This window comes from Salmo trutta, chromosome 28 (assembly GCF_901001165.1).
Source record: "Salmo trutta chromosome 28, fSalTru1.1, whole genome shotgun sequence".
NCBI lineage: Eukaryota > Metazoa > Chordata > Actinopteri > Salmoniformes > Salmonidae > Salmo > Salmo trutta.
The window spans coordinates 32,642,936-32,662,445 of NC_042984.1; the positions used below are offsets into that span (position 1 = coordinate 32,642,936).

General features: G+C 42.7%; 1 protein-coding gene across 5 annotated transcripts in view; it reads right to left on the reverse strand.

Moving 5' to 3' along the window:
* Nucleotides 1–1,232: 1,232 nt before the first annotated feature.
* The window catches only part of ccdc30 (coiled-coil domain containing 30), a 50,041-nt gene continuing 31,763 nt past the window's right edge, over nucleotides 1,233–19,510 (reverse strand). For 4 of the 5 annotated variants that reach the window (XM_029719675.1, XM_029719678.1, XM_029719674.1 and 1 more), the window contains 13 exons: nucleotides 19,092–19,270; nucleotides 15,438–15,693; nucleotides 15,087–15,209; nucleotides 14,584–14,754; nucleotides 11,434–11,643; nucleotides 10,928–11,085; nucleotides 8,895–9,060; nucleotides 8,262–8,383; nucleotides 7,726–7,867; nucleotides 7,289–7,425; nucleotides 3,845–3,968; nucleotides 3,693–3,760; nucleotides 1,233–2,668 (listed from right to left, as the gene is read on the reverse strand). In XM_029719675.1, coding sequence (XP_029575535.1) covers nucleotides 2,449–2,668; nucleotides 3,693–3,760; nucleotides 3,845–3,968; nucleotides 7,289–7,425; nucleotides 7,726–7,867; nucleotides 8,262–8,383; nucleotides 8,895–9,060; nucleotides 10,928–11,085; nucleotides 11,434–11,643; nucleotides 14,584–14,754; nucleotides 15,087–15,209; nucleotides 15,438–15,693; nucleotides 19,092–19,270 — 2,076 coding nt within the window. In that variant the 3' untranslated portion in view covers nucleotides 1,233–2,448. The remainder of the gene's footprint in view (nucleotides 2,669–3,692; nucleotides 3,761–3,844; nucleotides 3,969–7,288; nucleotides 7,426–7,725; nucleotides 7,868–8,261; nucleotides 8,384–8,894; nucleotides 9,061–10,927; nucleotides 11,086–11,433; nucleotides 11,644–14,583; nucleotides 14,755–15,086; nucleotides 15,210–15,437; nucleotides 15,694–19,091; nucleotides 19,271–19,510) is intronic. The other variant, XM_029719677.1, reaches the window with a different exon arrangement.

Genomic DNA, 19,510 nt, shown 5'->3' on the forward strand with positions numbered 1-19,510 from the left:
CCTCGACAAGATATTAATGTCACTCCCACAAAAGTTACGTAAAAAATAAGCAGCTTTTTTTATTTTTAATGATAAAGTACCTAAAAACCCTGACCTCTAAACGGGCATGCAAGTCAATCCCATTCAAAGCAAAACAAACTATTGTAAAACTTGCTATCTTTCTTAAAATGTTTAACCTTTATTTAACTAGGCAAGTCAGTTAAGAACAAATTCTTATTTTACAATGATGGCCTACCCCGGACGACGCTGGGCCAATTGAGCACCGTCCTATGGGACTCCCGATCACGGCAGGTTGTGATACAGCCCGGGATCGAACCAGGGTCTGTAGTGACACCTCTAGCACTGAGATGCAGTGCCTTAGACTGCTGCGCCACTCGGGAGAATCTCTTACATAAGAGACAACACACTGTATTGTCCGCCATATTAAAACGTGTTTTAGTTAAGAACATAATGACAGAGGTATAGTATAGCCTATACCAGAGTACAGGTTTGTAGTGGTTTGAGTGATATTAGGATTGCTAATAATGGCTATTTGAAAGCCAACAATCTGTTTCTTAGCATTAGGCTACACACACATACTGTATCTGCCTCATTACAACACCTCCAGTTGTATGTAACATTCTCACCCTCGTAACACCAATGTTCCACTCGATAGAAAACACGTTTGTAAACTTAACAGATACGCCTTGAACCACGTTAAGACTTAATCTCAGAAAACATCCTAAAACATATTACAATCCCAAAAGGCATGCGTTTTTCATAGAAAATAAAATGCCAACAATGGATTTAAGTTAAATCCTACAGCTACCGTTTCACTGCCACATTCCTCAGAATGTAAACCAACTGGAGCATGTTCTAAAAAAAGTGATAATTTTCAAAGGCTCTTTCACACCACTGTCATTTAATTGTCACAATTGTACAGTGATGTCAGACACATGCAGTAAGGTACAAAAGTATTTGGACAGTGAAATGTTTTGTTGTTTTGCCTCTGTACTCTAGCACTTTGGATTTGAGGGTATTTTCATCCATATTGGGTGAACCGTTTAGAAATTACAGCACTTTTTGTACTTAGTCCCATGATTCTAGGGAATCAAAAGTTTTGGGGAAAATGTACTTATGATATTTATGCCTCTTTCTCACTCATCATTATTCATGATTCATTAAATTATTATCCGTAATCATGGTAGCATCCACATGAATGTAAAAGTATTTAGAAACATATTCTATTCTTATTTACAATAAAAGTGAATCCAAAATGAACCAACACATTATTTACCACGAATTTCTATTAGGCACAACATTTTCTGAAACACAACCAAAACAAACTGCAAATGCATCCAACAAGTGTGTAGAGTCACAAGCTTGATGGTCCATTGCGTGCTAGGAATATGGGATCAAATACTAAACTTTTGACTACACACAAGTGAATTTGTCCAAATACATTTGGTTCCCTAAAATGGGGGGACTGTGTACAACAAGTAATTGTAATTTCTAAACGATTCACTTGATATGGATGAAAATACCATAAAATTAAAGCTGAGAGTTTGCACTTTAACCTTAGTCATTGTACCATTTCAAATCCAAAGTGCCGGAGTACAGAGCCAAAACAACAAAATATGAGTCACTGTACAAATACTTTTGGACCTCACTGTATTAGTGTAGAAATTGTGATGCTAGTATCTAGAACAATTTTTAAAAAGTTACCGGTCTTTTCCTTGAATACAAAAACACATATTTGATTCAATGTAAATGTAGTCATACCACCTCCAGACCTTCATAAGGCTCCATGTTCAGTTTGGACTTATTTTCTGAATATAAAGACCATCGTAGCATTTGGAAGATTTCAAATTAAGAGCATCCACATTTAGTGCATCCAAAAAATACCATATCTTAGTTAACTAGTTACTTCCACTTCCAATCGAATAGTTGCACTGAAGCTCAAATCACGCAAGTCACTGTTAAAAATACTATTTTCAATGTTTGCCATTCACACACTCCCACAGACTTAACCAGCCAAACCCCCAAAAGCTCAGTTTTCAAACATCCCACTGTGAACACAAGGGAGATAAGGCAGCAGCTGCAAGCCAAATGAGGGAGTCAGTGGTATAATTTCACAATTCAAACTGTTCCACAGGAAAAGCAGAAAAGACCATGAATTGTCGTTACAGTGGAGGCATCGCATAAAAAATTCTCACAACTGTCTATTTTGTACACAATGACATGATTGTCTTGTAAAATCACCACTCAGGTCAACACCTCAAAGGTAAGTAACAGTAGCCTCAGCTTCCAGGCTTCCTTAGAGACTTGGAAGAATGGTAACGCAAGACTAGAGTAACAGTGACAGATTCTCCTGTGGTCAATGGAGCAGTCATTTTGTATACCAGGGTCCTCACCACCCTTTAACCCCTTCTTCATACCTAGTCACTCCCCACACTGATCACTTTCTGGTCACTGGTCACTCTCCTCTGGGTCTTTGGTGTCTGGGGGAGCTACAGGGGAGGTGAGGTTCAGGTAGCCCAGTTCAAAGGACTGCAACTGGGAATGGGGCGTGGAGGACGACGTCTGGATGCCCTCCACGCGCTCGCCCACCTTCACCCGGCAGATGGCATTGAGGATGCCCAGAGGGTCACACGCACCTGATGTCAGACTGCAGACAGACAGGTGGTTACTGTAAGAACAATGGATGAATGGTGCAAGAAGTTATGAATGACCTTGCTACAAGTGCAGTTAAAATGTTGTTCAAGCCCAGAGCAGTCACAATGTTGAAGAGCAGCTTCAAATAAGAACATACAAGCAAATAATGTAGTATGCCCTGAGTATATTTATGAACAAAAATATAAAAGAAACATGGGACCAACACTTTACACAAGTGTTGGTCCCATGTTTCATGATCTGAAATAAAAGATCCCAGAAATATTCCATACGCACAAAAAGCTTATTTCTCTCAAATGTTGTGTACACATTTGTTTACATCCCTGTTAGTGAGCATTTCTCCTTTGCCAAGATATGCCACCCCTGTCAGGTGGCTGGATTATCAAGAAGCTGATTAAACAGCATGATCATTACACAGGTGCACCTTGTGCTGGGGACAATAAAAGGCCACAAAAATTTGCAGTTTTGTCACACAACACTATAGATGTCTCAAGTTGAGGGAGCGTGCAATTGGCATGTTGACTGCAGGAATGACCACCACAGCTATTGCCAGATAATTGAATGTTCATTTCTCTACCATCATTTTATAGAATTTGGTAGTATGTCCAACCGGCCTCACACCCGCAGACCACGTGCATGGCGTCGTGTGGGGGCGAGTGGTTTCCTGATGTCAACATTGTGAGCAGAGTGCCCCATGGTGGCGGTGGGGTTATGGTATGGGCAGGCATAAGCTACGGACAACGAGCACAACTGCATTTTATCGATGGCAATTTGAATGCACAAAAATAACGTGACGAGATACTGTGAGACCCATTTTTTAAAGGTATCTGTGACCAGCAGATGCATATCTTTATTCCCAGTCATGTGAAATCCATATATTAGGGCCTAATGAATTTTTTTCAATTGGCTGACTTCCTCATATGAACTAACTCCGTAAAATCAATGAAATTGTTGCATGTTGCATTTATATTTTTGTTCCATATATAATATATGAACTATAAATATATGCAATATATTGTATGCATCTATGCAATTTGTACCTTAATGTTGACTTATGAAGGACGCTGTCGTTCGCAAGACTTTCAGAAGGAAACATTTTCTTGATATCCTGAGGGGGGGAAAGCAGATGAAAAATTAGTTAGGAAAACATGATGCTCTTCTGCTCCAATGTCAGGGACCATGGGATTGGTACCTCTAGGTTGCAGAGCGATTGTGATTGAACGTTCCTCAGAGCCCGCTCTAGCGTTCCGACTTGATTGGCCAACTTTAAAGTTCTTTCCTGAAGTTGTCTGTTCTCCACCTCCAGAAAGTTGACCCTGAAAGAGACACATGATCCGTGTGGACAGGAGCTGGAAAACACCGTCATCTCTGCAGTCGCTGTTCTACCGGCTCTGGCTACATAACTTCTCAAAACTATAAAATAACACATGTAGTAACCAAAAAAGTGTTAAACAAATCAAAATATATTTTATATTCTTCAAAGTAGCCACCCTTTGCCTTGACAGCTTTGCACACTCTTGGCATTCTCTCAACCAGCTTTATGAGGTAATCACCTGGAATGCATTTCAATTAACAGGTGTGCCTTGTTAAAAGTTAATTTGTGGAATTTCTTTCTTTCTTAATGCGTTTGAGCCAATCAGTTGTGTTGTGATAAGGTAGGGGTGGTATACAGAAGATTGCCCAATTTGGTAAAAGACCCAAGTCCATAGCATGGCAAGAACAGCTCAAATAAGCAAAGAGAAATGACAGTCTATCATTCCTTTAAGACATGAAAGTCAGTCAATGCGGAAAATTTCAAGAACTTTGAAAGTTTCTTGAAGTGCAGTCACAAAAACCATCAAGCGCTATGATGAAACTGGCTCTCATGAGGACCGCCACAGGAAAGGAAGACCCAGAGTTACCTCTGCTGCAGAGGATAAGTTCATTAGAGTTACCAGCCTCAGAAATTGCAGCCCAAATAAATGCTTTAGAGTTCAAGTAACAGACACATCAACATCAACTGTTCAGAGGAGACGTCAAATCAGGCCTTCATGGTCGAATTGCTGCAAAGAAACCACTACTAAAGGACACCAATAATAAGAAGAGACTAGCTTGGGCCAAGAAACACGAGCAATGGACATTAGACCAATTGAAATCTGTCTTTTGGCCTGATCTCCAAATTTGAGATTTTTGGTTCCAACCGCCGTATCTTTGCGAGATGCAGAGTCGATGAACGGATGATCTCTGCATGTGTAGTTCCCAACGTGAAGCAAGGAAGAGAAAGTGTGATGGTGCTTTGCTGGTGACACGTTGATTTATTTAGAATTCAGGCACACTTAACCAGTATGTCTACCACAGCATTCTGCAGCAATACGCTATCCCATCTGGCTTGCGCTTAGTGGGACTATCATTTGTTTTTCAACAGGACAATGACCCAAAACACACCTCCAGGCTGTGTAAGGGCTATTTGACCAAGAAGGAGAGTGATGGAGTGCTGCATCAGATGACCTGGATTCCACAATCACCCGACCTCAACCCAATTGAGATGGTTTGGGATGTGTTGGACAGCAGAGTGAAGGAAAAGCATCCAACAAGTGCTCAGCATTTGTGGGAACTCCTTCAAGACTGTTGCAAAAGCATTCCAGGTAAAGCTGGTTGAGAGAATGCCAAGAGTGTGCAACGCTGTCATCAAGGTGGCTTCTTTGAAGAATCTCAAATATAAAATACATTTTTATTTGTTTAACTCCTTTTTTTGTTACTACCGTACATGATTCCATGTGTTATTTCATAGTTTGGATGTCTTCACTATTATTCTACAATGTAGAAAATAGTAAAAAGAAAAGAAAAACCCTTAAATGAGTAGCTGTGTCCAAACTTTGGACTGGTACTGTACCTTAAAAAGGGACAGTTCGGCAAAATAACATACTGTAAAAATGGTATTAATAGCCCAGGAGCTTACATGCTTAAATCACTGAACACAACAGGCATTTATTAGAGACAGGCTTCTATTTGAGCCATTCTTCCATTTCCTTAATGCACACGGCTTTTTCTCATTTGCATAGTAATTTGTTTAATTCCAGCATTCACTTCCAGCATTTTAATACATTTCTTCATTTCCTGCACTAATGTGTTATCATTTACACACTGTAACCACGTTTCCATCCAGAGTTTATGCGAGTCATACCATATTTAAAAACAATCACAAAAGTTTCAGTATAATTTTTTTAAATGCTGAAAGAATTTGTTTGTTCAATATCTTTATGTCTGTAAAATGAATTGTGCGAAAAATGGTGGTGGAAACACCTTCATGTGCAAATATTGAAAAAAATAATCATATAGAAGTAAGCTTTGAGGCACGCGACGATATGGTGTGTGGTTCTCCCATTACGACTCGGGAAAACATGCAGTTTTAGGCTACAGAAGAAATAAGTCATGATGAATTTCATAGGGTGGTGAAAGTGAATGGTGGTCTTGATGCTCCTTTCCAATAAATATCTAGGGTCTTATTTTACTGACATGTTCCATGCTTGACTGCCATATGACCCCCAAAAAATGCTGACCACAACGCTTGCGTTGCAAAATAAATGTAGTCATACATATTATTCAATCATTGCACTCACAATGCTCGCGCGCGTCAACGAGCGTCGGTGTAGCCAGGCGCTAAAATAGAACTTGGTTCTATTTGTGACGCTTGATGCGCAGCATGTACCGCCTCTCCCATCTCCTCATTGGTTTTAAGAGCATATACCCTCATGGATGTTTGAAAGATGACCTGAGGTCCACCCTCCAGACCAGTTGGTAGTGGTAATGCACCTTAAAGTTGGTTGCCAACCGTCATATAAAGTCCAAAGAAGAAGAATCCTGAAGCAGGAGAGATTTCTAGAAACACACTTTTACCCTTTTACCTGTGGATTAATTGTCGGAGTAGAGGACCTTGTGCATTTCAGGTAAAATTACAACCCAATGTTTATATCCCAGGACAAATTTTCTAGCAACAGCAAGCTAGCTAGCTAAATTGCCATAAATCTTTAATGCTTTTCGACCTGTCCCCAAATTAATACAGATGGTTCAGAGTTCGTTTCGTTATTTCAACCTGCGTGTCCTGATCGCGTCTGCTGTGGGTGGACAAAATCAACATATGCACGATGACGGTGCACGAGTGATCTGGTCAGCATGTTAGGCTATGGATGATTTACATTTTTTTTGAGTCAATACTGAATTATTTAATGTAACAAATCAAACCTCAAACAATTCATTAAGATCCTGTGTTTATTTGAAACAGGCATTTATTTGCTGAAATGTGTGTGGTTGCCCGGCTTTTAAAAAGGAACAAGCGGCTATTCGCGTTTAGTTGAAGTTTTACGGTATTTAGATATTTGTTTCCTTACCCTGAAAGCAGTCTATGGAGAAGCAGAGACTGAAATCCACACGTTGGTTTTGTGGAACTTTCCCTAATTTCGCTGAACTATACCTTTACCCAGGTGACTATGTTACAGCCTGAGTTGCGTGTGGTGAACACATTCACATCAACACTTGACCGAAAGACACACTCCTTAATTTGGCAGCCCCACCTTGCTTTAGCTACTTATTACAAAAATAAGGAATGGGGCTGGAGAAATGTAACCACACTCAAATTCATAGATAGAGTACTCAGTACCTGTGCTGAACATTGGAGGCCTTTCTCAGGCCGTTGCTCCCCATCTCCTCTGCCTCGCTCATCCTCCTCAGAAGTTCTCTCTTCTCTACCAGCAATTTTTCATTCTCCTCCATAACTGTCCTGATCCAGTCTTTCTCCTGCATACCATAAGAGAAGCAGAGAGGTAGAGTCCTTCAAGGCTATCATCACTATTATTACTACTACAGCAACTGCTCATGCCACATCTCAATGCCCTCTCAGACAACAGACACCAGGACACTACAGATGGCACTCTTTCAAAAAGGGCAGACAAACCCATCTAGGGATGTTGAAAACTAGCATATAGCATCGGATGATTGTTACATCAATGTGTTTGTACCTGTCCCTATTCATGAAATGAACCATGAAACCAATGAAATGACTGACAAACGGACAGACTGATTGACAGACAGACTGACCTTGTGGGAGAGGCTGGAGGCCAGGGCAAGGTCGTTCTCCAGTTTCTGGATTGTACGGTCTCTCTGGGCCGTGGCCATCAGGAAGATCTGCTTGGCCTTCCTCAGCTTGGTCTTGTGCTGCGACTGTTTCTCATTGTACTTCCTGTATGTGGAACAGGGAGGTGGGAGAGATGTTAGAGCGTTCATGATGTGTCATTGTGGTCTATAGTTTAATATTAGTCTATAGTGTTTATGGTATTCATGGAGGAAGTCATCTTAATGTTTGTGTATGTGTACAGTAAGTTGTTGGAGAGGTTGGTGGTGTGTGTGTGTGTGAGCAAATGTGCCCATATATATATATATATATATATATATATTTATTTATATATATATATATTTCCCTTTTCACACTATTGTGCACAAACAACCCGAACTGTGCTGACTGATATTTCCTTTCCAGCGCAGTTCCAGCAACTGTGGTGGGATGCGTAGCCAGGCCAGTTTGGTACAGTTGTGTGAAAATCCTTTTATAGGCTACTTGATGAACAGGCTCTGACCTGATGTAAGTGTCCAGCTGTGTGATGACCTGCTGGAGCTCCTCCTGGAGCCGTTCTCTCTCCTGCTGACTGGCCACCAGCTCCTCTCCCAGCTGAAGACACGACCTCTGGCTCTCTCTCTGCTGCAGACCAGAGCATGCATACGCAAAACACAACGTTCAATCTTTATTCTTAATACTAGGGTTGACCCCATGGAGTCGAATTGATGAATATCAAATTATACAAATTATCTGATTTGAATGGTGGCGAAATGACATTTTTAACATGAAGCTCGGCCTTTAAAAATACATACACTAATCAAAACATTAGCTTAGTTAAAGTGTTGGCCAAATTGTTTCCACCGTTCTGGGCGCAGAGACCCAGTAAAAGTGAATGAGGGCAGAGAAAAGTAAAAGAACTATGGGATTGGAAACTCGCTTCAGAGGTAGATCCTGTAGGTATACTATTTGAGATAATTTCAAAAACATTAGCTGGTCACCAGTGAGCTTCCCTGTTGCCATGGAACAAATACAAAAGTCCCAAAAGTTCAAACCCCACCCCCTGGCATTCTAGACAGACTAAAACAAACGCTCAAAGTTTTTGAAAAATATCAAATAGTATTTGAACCCACGTCTGGGCCCAGTATCTACTGACCTCCTCTCTGGCCTTGCCATGCTCGGCTTCCAGGACAGCTAGGCGTGTCTCCAGCTGCTGTGTGAGGTGTCTGAGCTCTGAGTTGCTGCGTCCCAGCGATACCTCCTTCCCCCTCAGAGAACGCACCTGCTGCTGCAGCTCCTCCTCCCTCTGCTCCAACAGCTTCCTGTTCAAGGGGGCAGGGATGTGGGGACATGAGATACAGCCATAGTGAGATCAGGCACTCTGTGTTAGGTGATGGTACTTTTAAAAGTGGCATCCTTTTTAATATAAATAATTTGCATTGACCCACTTTATTTTTGCACTGATATTCTCGCACTGGCTCGAGGCACACTCATTGGACTCTACCCACACACACACTACACTGACACTCCAACAAACATAGATGCACACTACATACGCTCACAGACAAACATATTGATGCCACTCACTCACACACTCCTCACATATGCTGCGACTACTGTTTGTCATCTATCCTGATTGCCTAGTCACTTTTACCCCTACCTACATGTACATATTACCTCAATTACCTTGTACCCAAACACCAATCTTAGGCAAAGTCATACTATAAAGCTAACAGAAATATTGCTAGCGATTGCCAAGAAATGTATTGCCTTGAAATGGAAATCGGATTCCTCCCTGCCAGTTGCAATGTGGCTATCGGAAGTTAATAGTTGTATCCCACTGGAGAAAATCACTTACTGCTTGAGGAATAAGTTAAAGACATTTTACAGAATTTGTCAACCTTTTATTGACTATATGGAGAATCTCCCCTCACATCACATTGATTGAATCTCTATATAATTTTTATATAATGTTTCACACGTAATGTATAATATGTAGCTTACAGCAGGTGACCATATGATTCAATGTCTCATTATTATTATTTTTTATTTTACTCTTTATTATGACTTATGTATCATGTATGTTTTTTATGTATTATGTATGTCCGTATATATACATTTTATTTTTTATTACGCTCGTCTGTTACCGTCACTTTGTCCTTTGTTGTCTAACATATTTTCACTTTTGTTTTGAATGTTCTTAATTGGAAAATGCAAAAATAAAATATTCAAAAATATATATATAATTACCTCGTACCCCTGCACATTGAGTCGGTACAGGTACTCCTTGTATATAGCCTTGTTAATGATATTTTATTGTGTTACCATTTCCTTGCTAAACTTTTCTTACTTTTTAACACTGCACTGTTGAGAAAGGGCTCGTAAATAACCATTTCACGTCTACACCTGTTGTATTTGGAGCATGTGACAAATAAAATCTGATTGAGATACGAGTCTCTGTTTCAATGTGATCCCTCGAGGCCTTTTCTTCTGTCCTACAGCTCACTCAATGATCTTTAAAGGCTGCGGGGGTAAAAGCAATATAGTAGTGAGTGAAAGAGAAAAGATCCAAAGTAGTATATTTTATAAAGTGCCCTGGTGTGCCTCAGCAGACTATTATTCTCTGACTCTAGAGTACCACAGTATGAGTCATAATACCCATAAAACATAGCGGTCAACCATTTTTCCACCATTCATTTTTTCCATAGTGGATTTTAAAAACACTTAAAATTAGAGCTGCTTCTCATGTAGGCTTACCCTGGCGTGATGTTTTGATAACTGTGTAAAAGCCAATTTATGCTTGATCAGAAAATGTGGTCTAAAGCGCCGTATGGACGGTTGTGATGCAATTGGGAGCCTCCGGAGGCACGCAGAGGCCAAATTGAGCTCCGCACCGACTCTCAAATTTTGTAACAATGTGGAGGGCTCCGTATAGCTCTGCATTGACATGATTGGTTGGTGGTAGGTGAGGGCGGGAGGTCCTGTATAAACACAAACTCACTTCCTTGACAACAGAAAGTAGTACAGTATGAATGCCCTGATTTCTGCAGAGGACATATTACCGTAAATTCTGCACGGCCAATGCAGATGGACGATTGATGTGGAAGTTAACAATCGTCCCTTGACGAGTGCGGGTCAATGGGATATTCAGCTATCCAATGCCTCTGCTTTCTTTACACTAGTAATCACCTCTGGAGCTGGTCCTCCAGCTGTCTGGCTCGGAGAGAGGAGAGGGTGTCGGACATGTCTCTACTGTCCCTCTCTAGCCGGTTGGTCTCCCCGGCCCGGGCCTCCTCCAGACGGAGCTGGTGGTGGGCACTCTTCAGCTTCTGCTGCAGCTCCAACACCTACAGAACACAGCCAGGCCACAGCAAGGGGTTCACTTACATGAAAGAATATACATACCTTTGGGAGGGTCCAAAAAGCTTTATAGTTTCAAAAGTATAAATATTAGCAAAAAACCTTAATGGCAAACTAAGTTGAGGCAAGCAGCATATTATAAAGTTAGATTGGTGTGTCTAGCTTAAACTGTTGAAGAGCAGGATGTGTTGATGTGTTTGCACTGAGAGGACAAATGTTTCTGTAAAATATGATGAATCAAAAACCCTAAACGGCATGTTCCACTATCGCTAACGGCATGTTCCACTACCGCTAAGCAATCATGTTGGCTCAGTATTGAGTGAGAACTGAGGAACCTTCTTGTCTGCGGAGATGACGCGGACTCTCTCTGCTTGGAGCTCCTCCTGCAGGCTGGCGTTGGTGTTGCGGCTCTGCCCACTTCTGGCCAGCTCCAGTTCCAGCTCTCGGAGCTTGTGCTGCAGCCGCTCCGTCTCCGCAGCCTGCCCCAATCCACTCTGCTCTGCCTGGGAAAGCTTTGCCTGGGCCTGCTTTAGCTCCGCACACACCTGGGAAAAGAAGTCCACATTTCGAAACCCCCAAGCACAAAATGACTGTACTGAAACTCCAAATGTAAGTTTGGTGAAGATAATTACCTCTCACACACAAACACACAATGACAATAAGTGGATGAGCAGATGGATCTGGGCAGGGGTGGTGATGTAAATGTTTGTATGCGTCTGTATGTTGTCGTTTGTATGTGTATGTTTTGTATTGTTAAAAAATATACAGTACTGTTCAAAAGTTTGGGGTCACTTAGAAATGTCCTTGTTTTTGAAAGAAAAGCACATTTTTCTCCATTAAAATAACATCAAATTGATCAGAAATACAGTGTAGACATTGTTAATGTTGTAAATGACTATTGTATCTGGAAACAGCTGATTTTTGATGGAATATCTACATAGGTGTACAGAGGCCCATTATCAGCAACCATCACTCCTGTGTTCCAATGGCACATTGTTTTAGCTAATCCAAGTTTATCATTTTAAAAGGCTAATTGATCATTAGAAAACCCTTTTGCAATTATGTTAGCACAGCTGAAAACTGTTGTCCTGTTTAAAGAAGCAATACAACTTAACTTCTTTAGACTAGTTGAGTATCTGGAGCATCAGCATTTGTGGGTTCGATTACAGGCTCAAAATGGCCAGAAACAAAAACCTTTCTTCTGAAACTCGTCAGTCTATTCTTGTTTTGAGAAATGAAGGCTATTCCATGTGAGAAATTACCAAGAAACTGAAGATCTCGTACAACGCTGTGTACTACTCCCTTCACAGAACAGCACAAACTGCCCCTAACCAGAATAGAAAGAGGAGTGGGAGGCCCCGGTGCACAACTGAGCAAGAGGACAAGTACATTAGAGTGTCTAGTTTGACAAATAAGTCCTCAATGGCAGCTTCATTAAATAGTACCCGCAAAACACCAGTCTCAACGTCAACAGTGAAGAGGTGACTCCGGGATGCTGGCCTTCTAGGCAGAGTTCCTCTGTCCAGTGTCTGTGTTCTTTTGCTCATCTTAATCTTTTCTTTTTATTGGCCAGTCTGAGATTTGGCTTTTTCTTTGCAACTCTGCCTAGAAGGCCAGCATCCCGGAGTCACCTCTTCACTGTTGACATTGAGACTGGTGTTTTGCGGATACTATTTAATGAAGCTGGCAGTTTGATGTTAGTGTTTTTGAAAGTGTTCTTTCAAAAAGAAGGGCATTTCTAAGTGACCCCAAACTTTTGAACGGTAGTGTACAGTCCTGGCCAAAAGTTTTGAGAATGACACAAATATTAATTTTCACAAAGTCTGCTACCTCAGTTTGTATGATGGCAATTTGCATATACTCCAGAATGTTATGAAGAGTGATTAGATGAATTGCAATTAATTGCAAAGTCCCTCTTTGCCATGCAAATGAACTGAATCCCCCCCAAAAATTCCACTGTATTTCAGCCCTGCCACAAAAGGACCAGCTAACATCATGTCAGTGATTCTCTCGTTAACACCGGTGTGAGTGTTGACAAGGACAAGGCTGGCGATCACTCTGTCACGCTGATTGAGTTCAAATAACAGACTGGAAGCTTCAAAAGGAGCGTGGTGCTTGGAATCATTGTTCTTCCTCTGTCAACCATGGTTACCTGCAAGGAAACACATGCCGTCATCATTGCTTTGCACAAAAAGGGCTTCACAGGCAAGGATATTGCTGCCAGTAAGATTGCACCTAAATCAACCATTTATCGGATCATCAAGAACTGCAAGGACAGCGGTTCAATTGTTGTGAAGAAGGCTTCAGGGCGCCCAAGAAAGTCCAGCAAGTGCCTGGACCATCTCTTGGCGGTCAGGCAGGTGTGAGTGCATCTGCACGCACAGTGAGGCGTAGACTTTTGGAGGATGGCCTGATGTCAAGAAGGGCAGCAGAGAAGCCACTTATCTCCAGGAAAAACACCAGGGACAGACTGATATTCTGCAAAAGGTACAGGGATTGGACTGCTGAGGACTGGGGTAAAGTCATTTTCTCTGATGAATCCCCTTTCCGATTGTTTGGGGCATCCGGAAAAAAGCTTGTCCGGAGAAGACAAGGTGAGTGCTACCATCAGTCCTGTGCCATGCCAACAGTAAAGCATCCTGAGACCATTCATGTGTGGGGTTGCTTCTTAGCCAAGGGAGTGGGCTCACTCACAATTTTGCCTAAGAACACAGCCATGAATAAAGAATGGTACCAACACATCCTCCGAGAGCAACTTCTCCCAACCATCCAGGAACAGTTTGGTGATGAATAATGCCTTTTCCAGCATGATGGAGCACCTTGCCATAAGGCAAATATGATAACTAAGTGGCTTGGGGAACTAAACATTGATATTTTGGGTCCATGGCCAGGAAACTCCCCAGACCTTAATCCCATTGAGAACATGTGGTCAATCCTCAAGAGGTGGGTAGACAAACAAAACCCCACAAATTCTGACAAACTCCAAGCATTGATTATGCAAGAATGGGCTGCCATCAGTCTGGATGTGGCCCAGAAGTTGATTGGCAGCATGCCAGGGCGGATTGCAGATGTCTTGAAAAAGAAGGGTCAACACTGCAAATATTGACTCTTTGCATCAACTTCATGTAATTGTCAATAAAAGCCTTTGACACTTATGAAATGCTTGTAATTATACTTCAGTATTCCATAGTAATATCTGACAAAAATATCTAAAGACACTGAAGCAGCAAACTTTGTGGAAATTAATATTTGTGTCATTCACAAAACTTTTGGCCACGACTGTATATGATATATATATAAATAAATAAAACAATGTTTTAAGAGGATAACAAGATGATGTCTAGGCTCGATGGTGGTACGATTTAACGGGCGAATCCTAACTTCCACTTAAGCACTTAAGTCTCAGTCCCAATGCATGACTAAGTGAAACTGTCAGTGAAAGTTAGAATTGGCCGTCAGTGAACATGTGGTTGTGTTAAGTGTACCTTGATCTTCTCCTGGTCCAGGAGGGCGTTGTGTCTCTTGAGGTCCAGGTTCTTCTCTCTCTCGTAGCGTAGCTCCCTCTCAGCCGAGGTGAACAGACTCTGGGCTCTCTGGAGGTCCTGCTTCAGCTGCTTGCTCTCCTCAGCTTTCTGCCCCAGCACAGAGTCCTGGGACTGGGGAGGCATTGGGGAAGAGGGATGGTAGGGGAACAGATACGCCACTGAATTGGAAGGGCTGGTTCACCTCAAAAAAGGAGAATATCATATCAGCCAATATTTCAAAAAGTGCTTTATATGGCTTTATATTTGTGTTTATATTAGGGACTAGACTTTTTGTTTCTTTGTCTTTAGTGCATTAGGTGTGACAGTATTTTGATTGAGTAATGTTGGCTTATTATCGAGGGATAACGTAGAGTAATATTGGCTTATCGTTGTTCAGTGCATTATGCATGACAGTATTGATTGAGTTACACTGACAGGCCGTTGAGGGGACATTGGGTACTGACCTTAGTGCGGGCCTGGGCCTCGTTGATCTGGGCCTGCAGGGCTAGCTGGTGCTGATTGGCCAGCTGCCGCTCCTCCTCCAGGGTGGCGTGCAGACGACTCAGCTCACACTTCAGAGACACCAGCTAGGAGGGGAGCGCAGAGCACACACACAGAACACACAGAGACAGACACAATCTTTGTTAGGGAAGATACATAAACAATCTACTGATAATTGATGTATGTGCCAACACAATTCGATATTCATACATCGTTTGGCTTGTCATAAATCAGATAAGATGTTTTTCTATTTAAGACCCTATGAAAGTAACCATGTTCACCTTATGTTTCTATGTGAATGCTTATCCAGGTACCTGGTTGAGGCATTCGTCTTTGGTCCTCTCTGCTAGGAGGAAGCTGTGGTCTGATTCTGTGGTGTCCTGTCTGGGCCTGGTGGGTCTTGCGGTCTCCTGCCGGGTCTGGGTGGAGAGTTGGAGTTGTTCCCTGAGCCGGAGTAGCTCGATGCCCAGTCTCTCCTTCTCCCCTTCAGCCGTCAGCTTCTCCCGGACCCGCTCACTCAGCTGGGCCTGGAGGTCTGCGGCCCGCCTCCTCTCCTGCACCATCTCATCCCTGAAATTTGGCATGGACAAGCAGAAGTGGGAACTGTTACCGTGGCATCATTGAGTGTGACCTGACTAGGACGCATGACTGTATGGCAACCTAACAGTACACAACCGCAAGGTCATACGGGGGAGTGTGAGGACAACAGATTGGAGGGAACGGTACAAGGAATCATAGGGATAGAGCTGCACTCTGTAGAGGACAATTACATCAACCGCTGCCGCAACAAGGCTCACTGTATAATCATGTGTACCACATAACAAAAGAAAATCCCATTTCAAACCTCCAGTCACAAAATGACTAGGTAAAGAAAAAGTCAGTCTAAAGTCTAGATTGGTGGTCACCAACCTTTTGAGTCAAGATCACTTTCGCAGTCAAAAAGCAAGCCGAGATCTACCGCTCAGATTTTCTTTTTTTTTTACGTGAAAAATGTAAGCCTATGCAACATTAATAAAACCAGTTCTGTAGGAATAAACTTTGTGCAGTAGGCCTAATACATTATCACATAATATTGGCTATTTGCCTGGCCTGCTAATATTGTTATTCTCAGGCCATATTAGATTTCAAACCTTGAGCTTTGACAACAAAACAGATCTGTTGTATTACTTGTGAGGCACAGCGGAGCATAAATTGAAATAATTGTATTTTTTATTGACCAGAGGGACACCGTCCTCCTACTGATGGTGAAACTCGAGTCGCACCGCATTATTTCTGCCGCATGCACAAATGAACGTTGTTTCTATGACCAGAGAAAGTGAAATATTCCTTGATATTAAAATAGACATAACGAGCTGATAACAATAAAAACGCAGGCCTATCGATACAATTGGCTGCTAATTCAGTGCAGCTGCACCGCGAGAGTCAGGAGAAGCGCGTTTTATGTTTAATAAAAACATTGTTGAAACATGGTGAAGCCCCAAAATTCCCCTCGCTAGAAGCCTGTGTTTCAGACATAAGGAAGTGGATGGCTGCAAACTTTCTACTTTTAAACTCGGACAAAACAGAGATGCTTGTTCTAGGTCCCAAGAAACAAAGAGATCTTCTGTTGAATCTGACAGTTCATCTTGATGGTTGTACAGTCGTCTCAAATAAAACTGTGAAGGACCTCGGCGTTACTCTGGACCCTGATCTCTCTTTTGAAGAACATATCAAGACTGTTTCAAGGACAGCTTTTTTCCATCTACGTAACATTGCAAAAATCAGAAACTTTCTGTCCAAAAATGAAGCAGAAAAATTAATCCATGCTTTTGTTACTTCTAGTTTGGACTACTGCAATGCTCTACTTTCCGGCTACCCGGATAAAGCACTAAATAAACTTCAGTTAGTGCTAAATACAGCTGCTAGGATCTTGACTAGAACCAAAAAATGTGATCATATTACTCCAGTGCTAGCCTCCCTACACTGGCTCTTCCTGTTAAGGCAAGGGCTGATTTCAAGGTTTTACTGCTAACCTACAAAGCATTACATGGGCTTGCTCCTACCTATCTTTCTGATTTGGTGCTGCCGTACATACCTACACGTACGCTACGGTCACAAGACGCAGGCCTCCTAATTGTCCCTAGAATTTCTAAGCAAACAGCTGGAGGCAGGGCTTTCTCCTATAGAGCTCAATTTTTATGGAATGGTCTGCCTACCCATGTGAGAGACGCAGACTCGGTCTCAACCTTTAAGTCTTTACTGAAGACTCATCTCTTCAATAGGTCCTATGATTGAGTGTAGTCTGGCCCAGGAGTGTGAAGGTGAACGGAAAGGCTCTGGAGCAACGAACCGTCCTTGCTGTCTTTGCCTGGCCGGTTCCCCTCTCTCCACTGGGATTCTCTGCCTCTAACCCTATTACAGGGGCTGAGTCACTGGCTTACTGGTGTTCTTCCATGCCGTCCCTAGGAGGGGTGCGTCACTTGAGTGGGTTGAGTCACTGACGTGGCCTTCCTGTCTGGGTTGGCGCCCCCCTTTGGGTTGTGCCGCGGCGGAGATCTTTGTGGGCTATACTCGGCCTTGTCTCAGGATGGTAAGTTGGTGGTTGAAGAAATCCCTCTAGTGGTGTGGGGGCTGTGCTTTGGCAAAGTGGGTGGGGTTATATCCTGCCTGTTTGGCCCTGTCCGGGGGTATCATCGGATGGGGCCACAGTGTCTCCTGACCCCTCCTGTCTCAGCCTCCAGTATTTATGCTGCAGTAGTTTGTGTCGGGGGTCTAGGGTCAGTCTGTTATATCTGGAGTATTTCTCCTGTCTTATCCGGTGTCCTGTGTGAATTTAAGTATGCTCTCTCTAATTCTCTCTTTCTTTCTCTCTCTCTCTCTCGAAGGACCTGAGCCCTAGAACCATGCCTCAGGACTACCTGGCATGATGGCTCCTTGCTGTCCCCAGTCCACCTGGCCGTGCTGCTGCTCCAGTTTCAACTGTTCTTCCTGCGGCTATGGAACCCTGACCTGTTCACCGGACATGCTACCTGTCCCAGACCTGCTGTTTTCAACTCTCTAGAGACAGCAGGAGCGGTAGAGATCCTCTCAATGATTGGCTATGAAAAGCCAACTGACATTTACTCGAGGTGCTGACTTGTTGCACCCTCGACAACTACTGTGATTATTATTATTTGACCATGCTGGCCATTTATGAACATTTGAACATCTTGGCCATGTTCTGTTATAATCTCCACCCGGCACAGCCAGAAGAGGACTGGCCACCCCTCATAGCCTGGTTCCTTTCTGGGTTTCTTCCTAGGTTTTGGCCTTTCTAGGGAGTTTTTCCTAGCCACTGTGCTTCTACACCTGCATTACTTGCTGTTTGGGGTTTTAGGCTGGGTTCTGTACAGCACTTTGAGATATCAGCTGATGTAAGAAGGGCTATATAAATACATTTGATTTGATAGTGCTGAATAAAAACTTCAACATGAACTCACTCATAAAAACAGCAGCTCTTTGCTGTATTCTTTGACAGTTTCTCTCTGGTAGGCTGGTATCAAACTTTGCTGTACTAGGCACGTTGATTTGAGCTATGCGATTGGCCAGGTCAGTAGGCGCACTTGATTAGGCGGAGTTTGCCCCTTCAGACAAATGAAATGGTTCAAAATGGGAACACTTTGCCTAACCGGAGGGCAGGGCTTCTGAATCAAGTGCACTTCTGCCAAAAGCGCAAAGTCGAAATAAAAAATAAATAAAGGAACGCAAGCCTTTATCGTTGGCTTTTCTACAGAAATGTTTGGTGATCAACTAGGAATGTCTATAAGATCGACCGGTTGGTGACCACTGGTCTAGATAATGACCACACACACACACACACACACACACACACACACACACACACACACACACACACACACACACACACACACACACACACACACACACACACACACACACACACACACACACACACACACACACACACAATCTATTGTCTAGATAATGACCGCAGTGTGCAATGCTCTTCCTCCAAGCAGGAGAGCACCGAAGTGAGTCGCTCCACTTTGGCTCCCAGCTCCGCCACCTGCGTCCTGCTCTCCCTCAGGTCCTCCTGGGTCTTGCTGCTCTCTGTCTGGTGCTCCCGGTCACTCAAGAGTCTGCTCTGAGCTCGCTCCAACTGGGCCACCTGCCGTGAGCACAAAGTGAATGAAAAACACTTTCACTGGACATGTTGTCTATTCAGATCAATAGAAAATTATATTAGGTCAGTACATTGTCTTCTGTTTGGCAGCTTCAGTCCTACGACACAATAGTCTCTTGATCAGTGCAGTCGAATACAATGAAGGATAGATTTGAAATTCATCACAAACCGAACACTATTGCCCAAGTCGCACTATAGGGCCGTCTCAAACCGTACTTTGCTGGC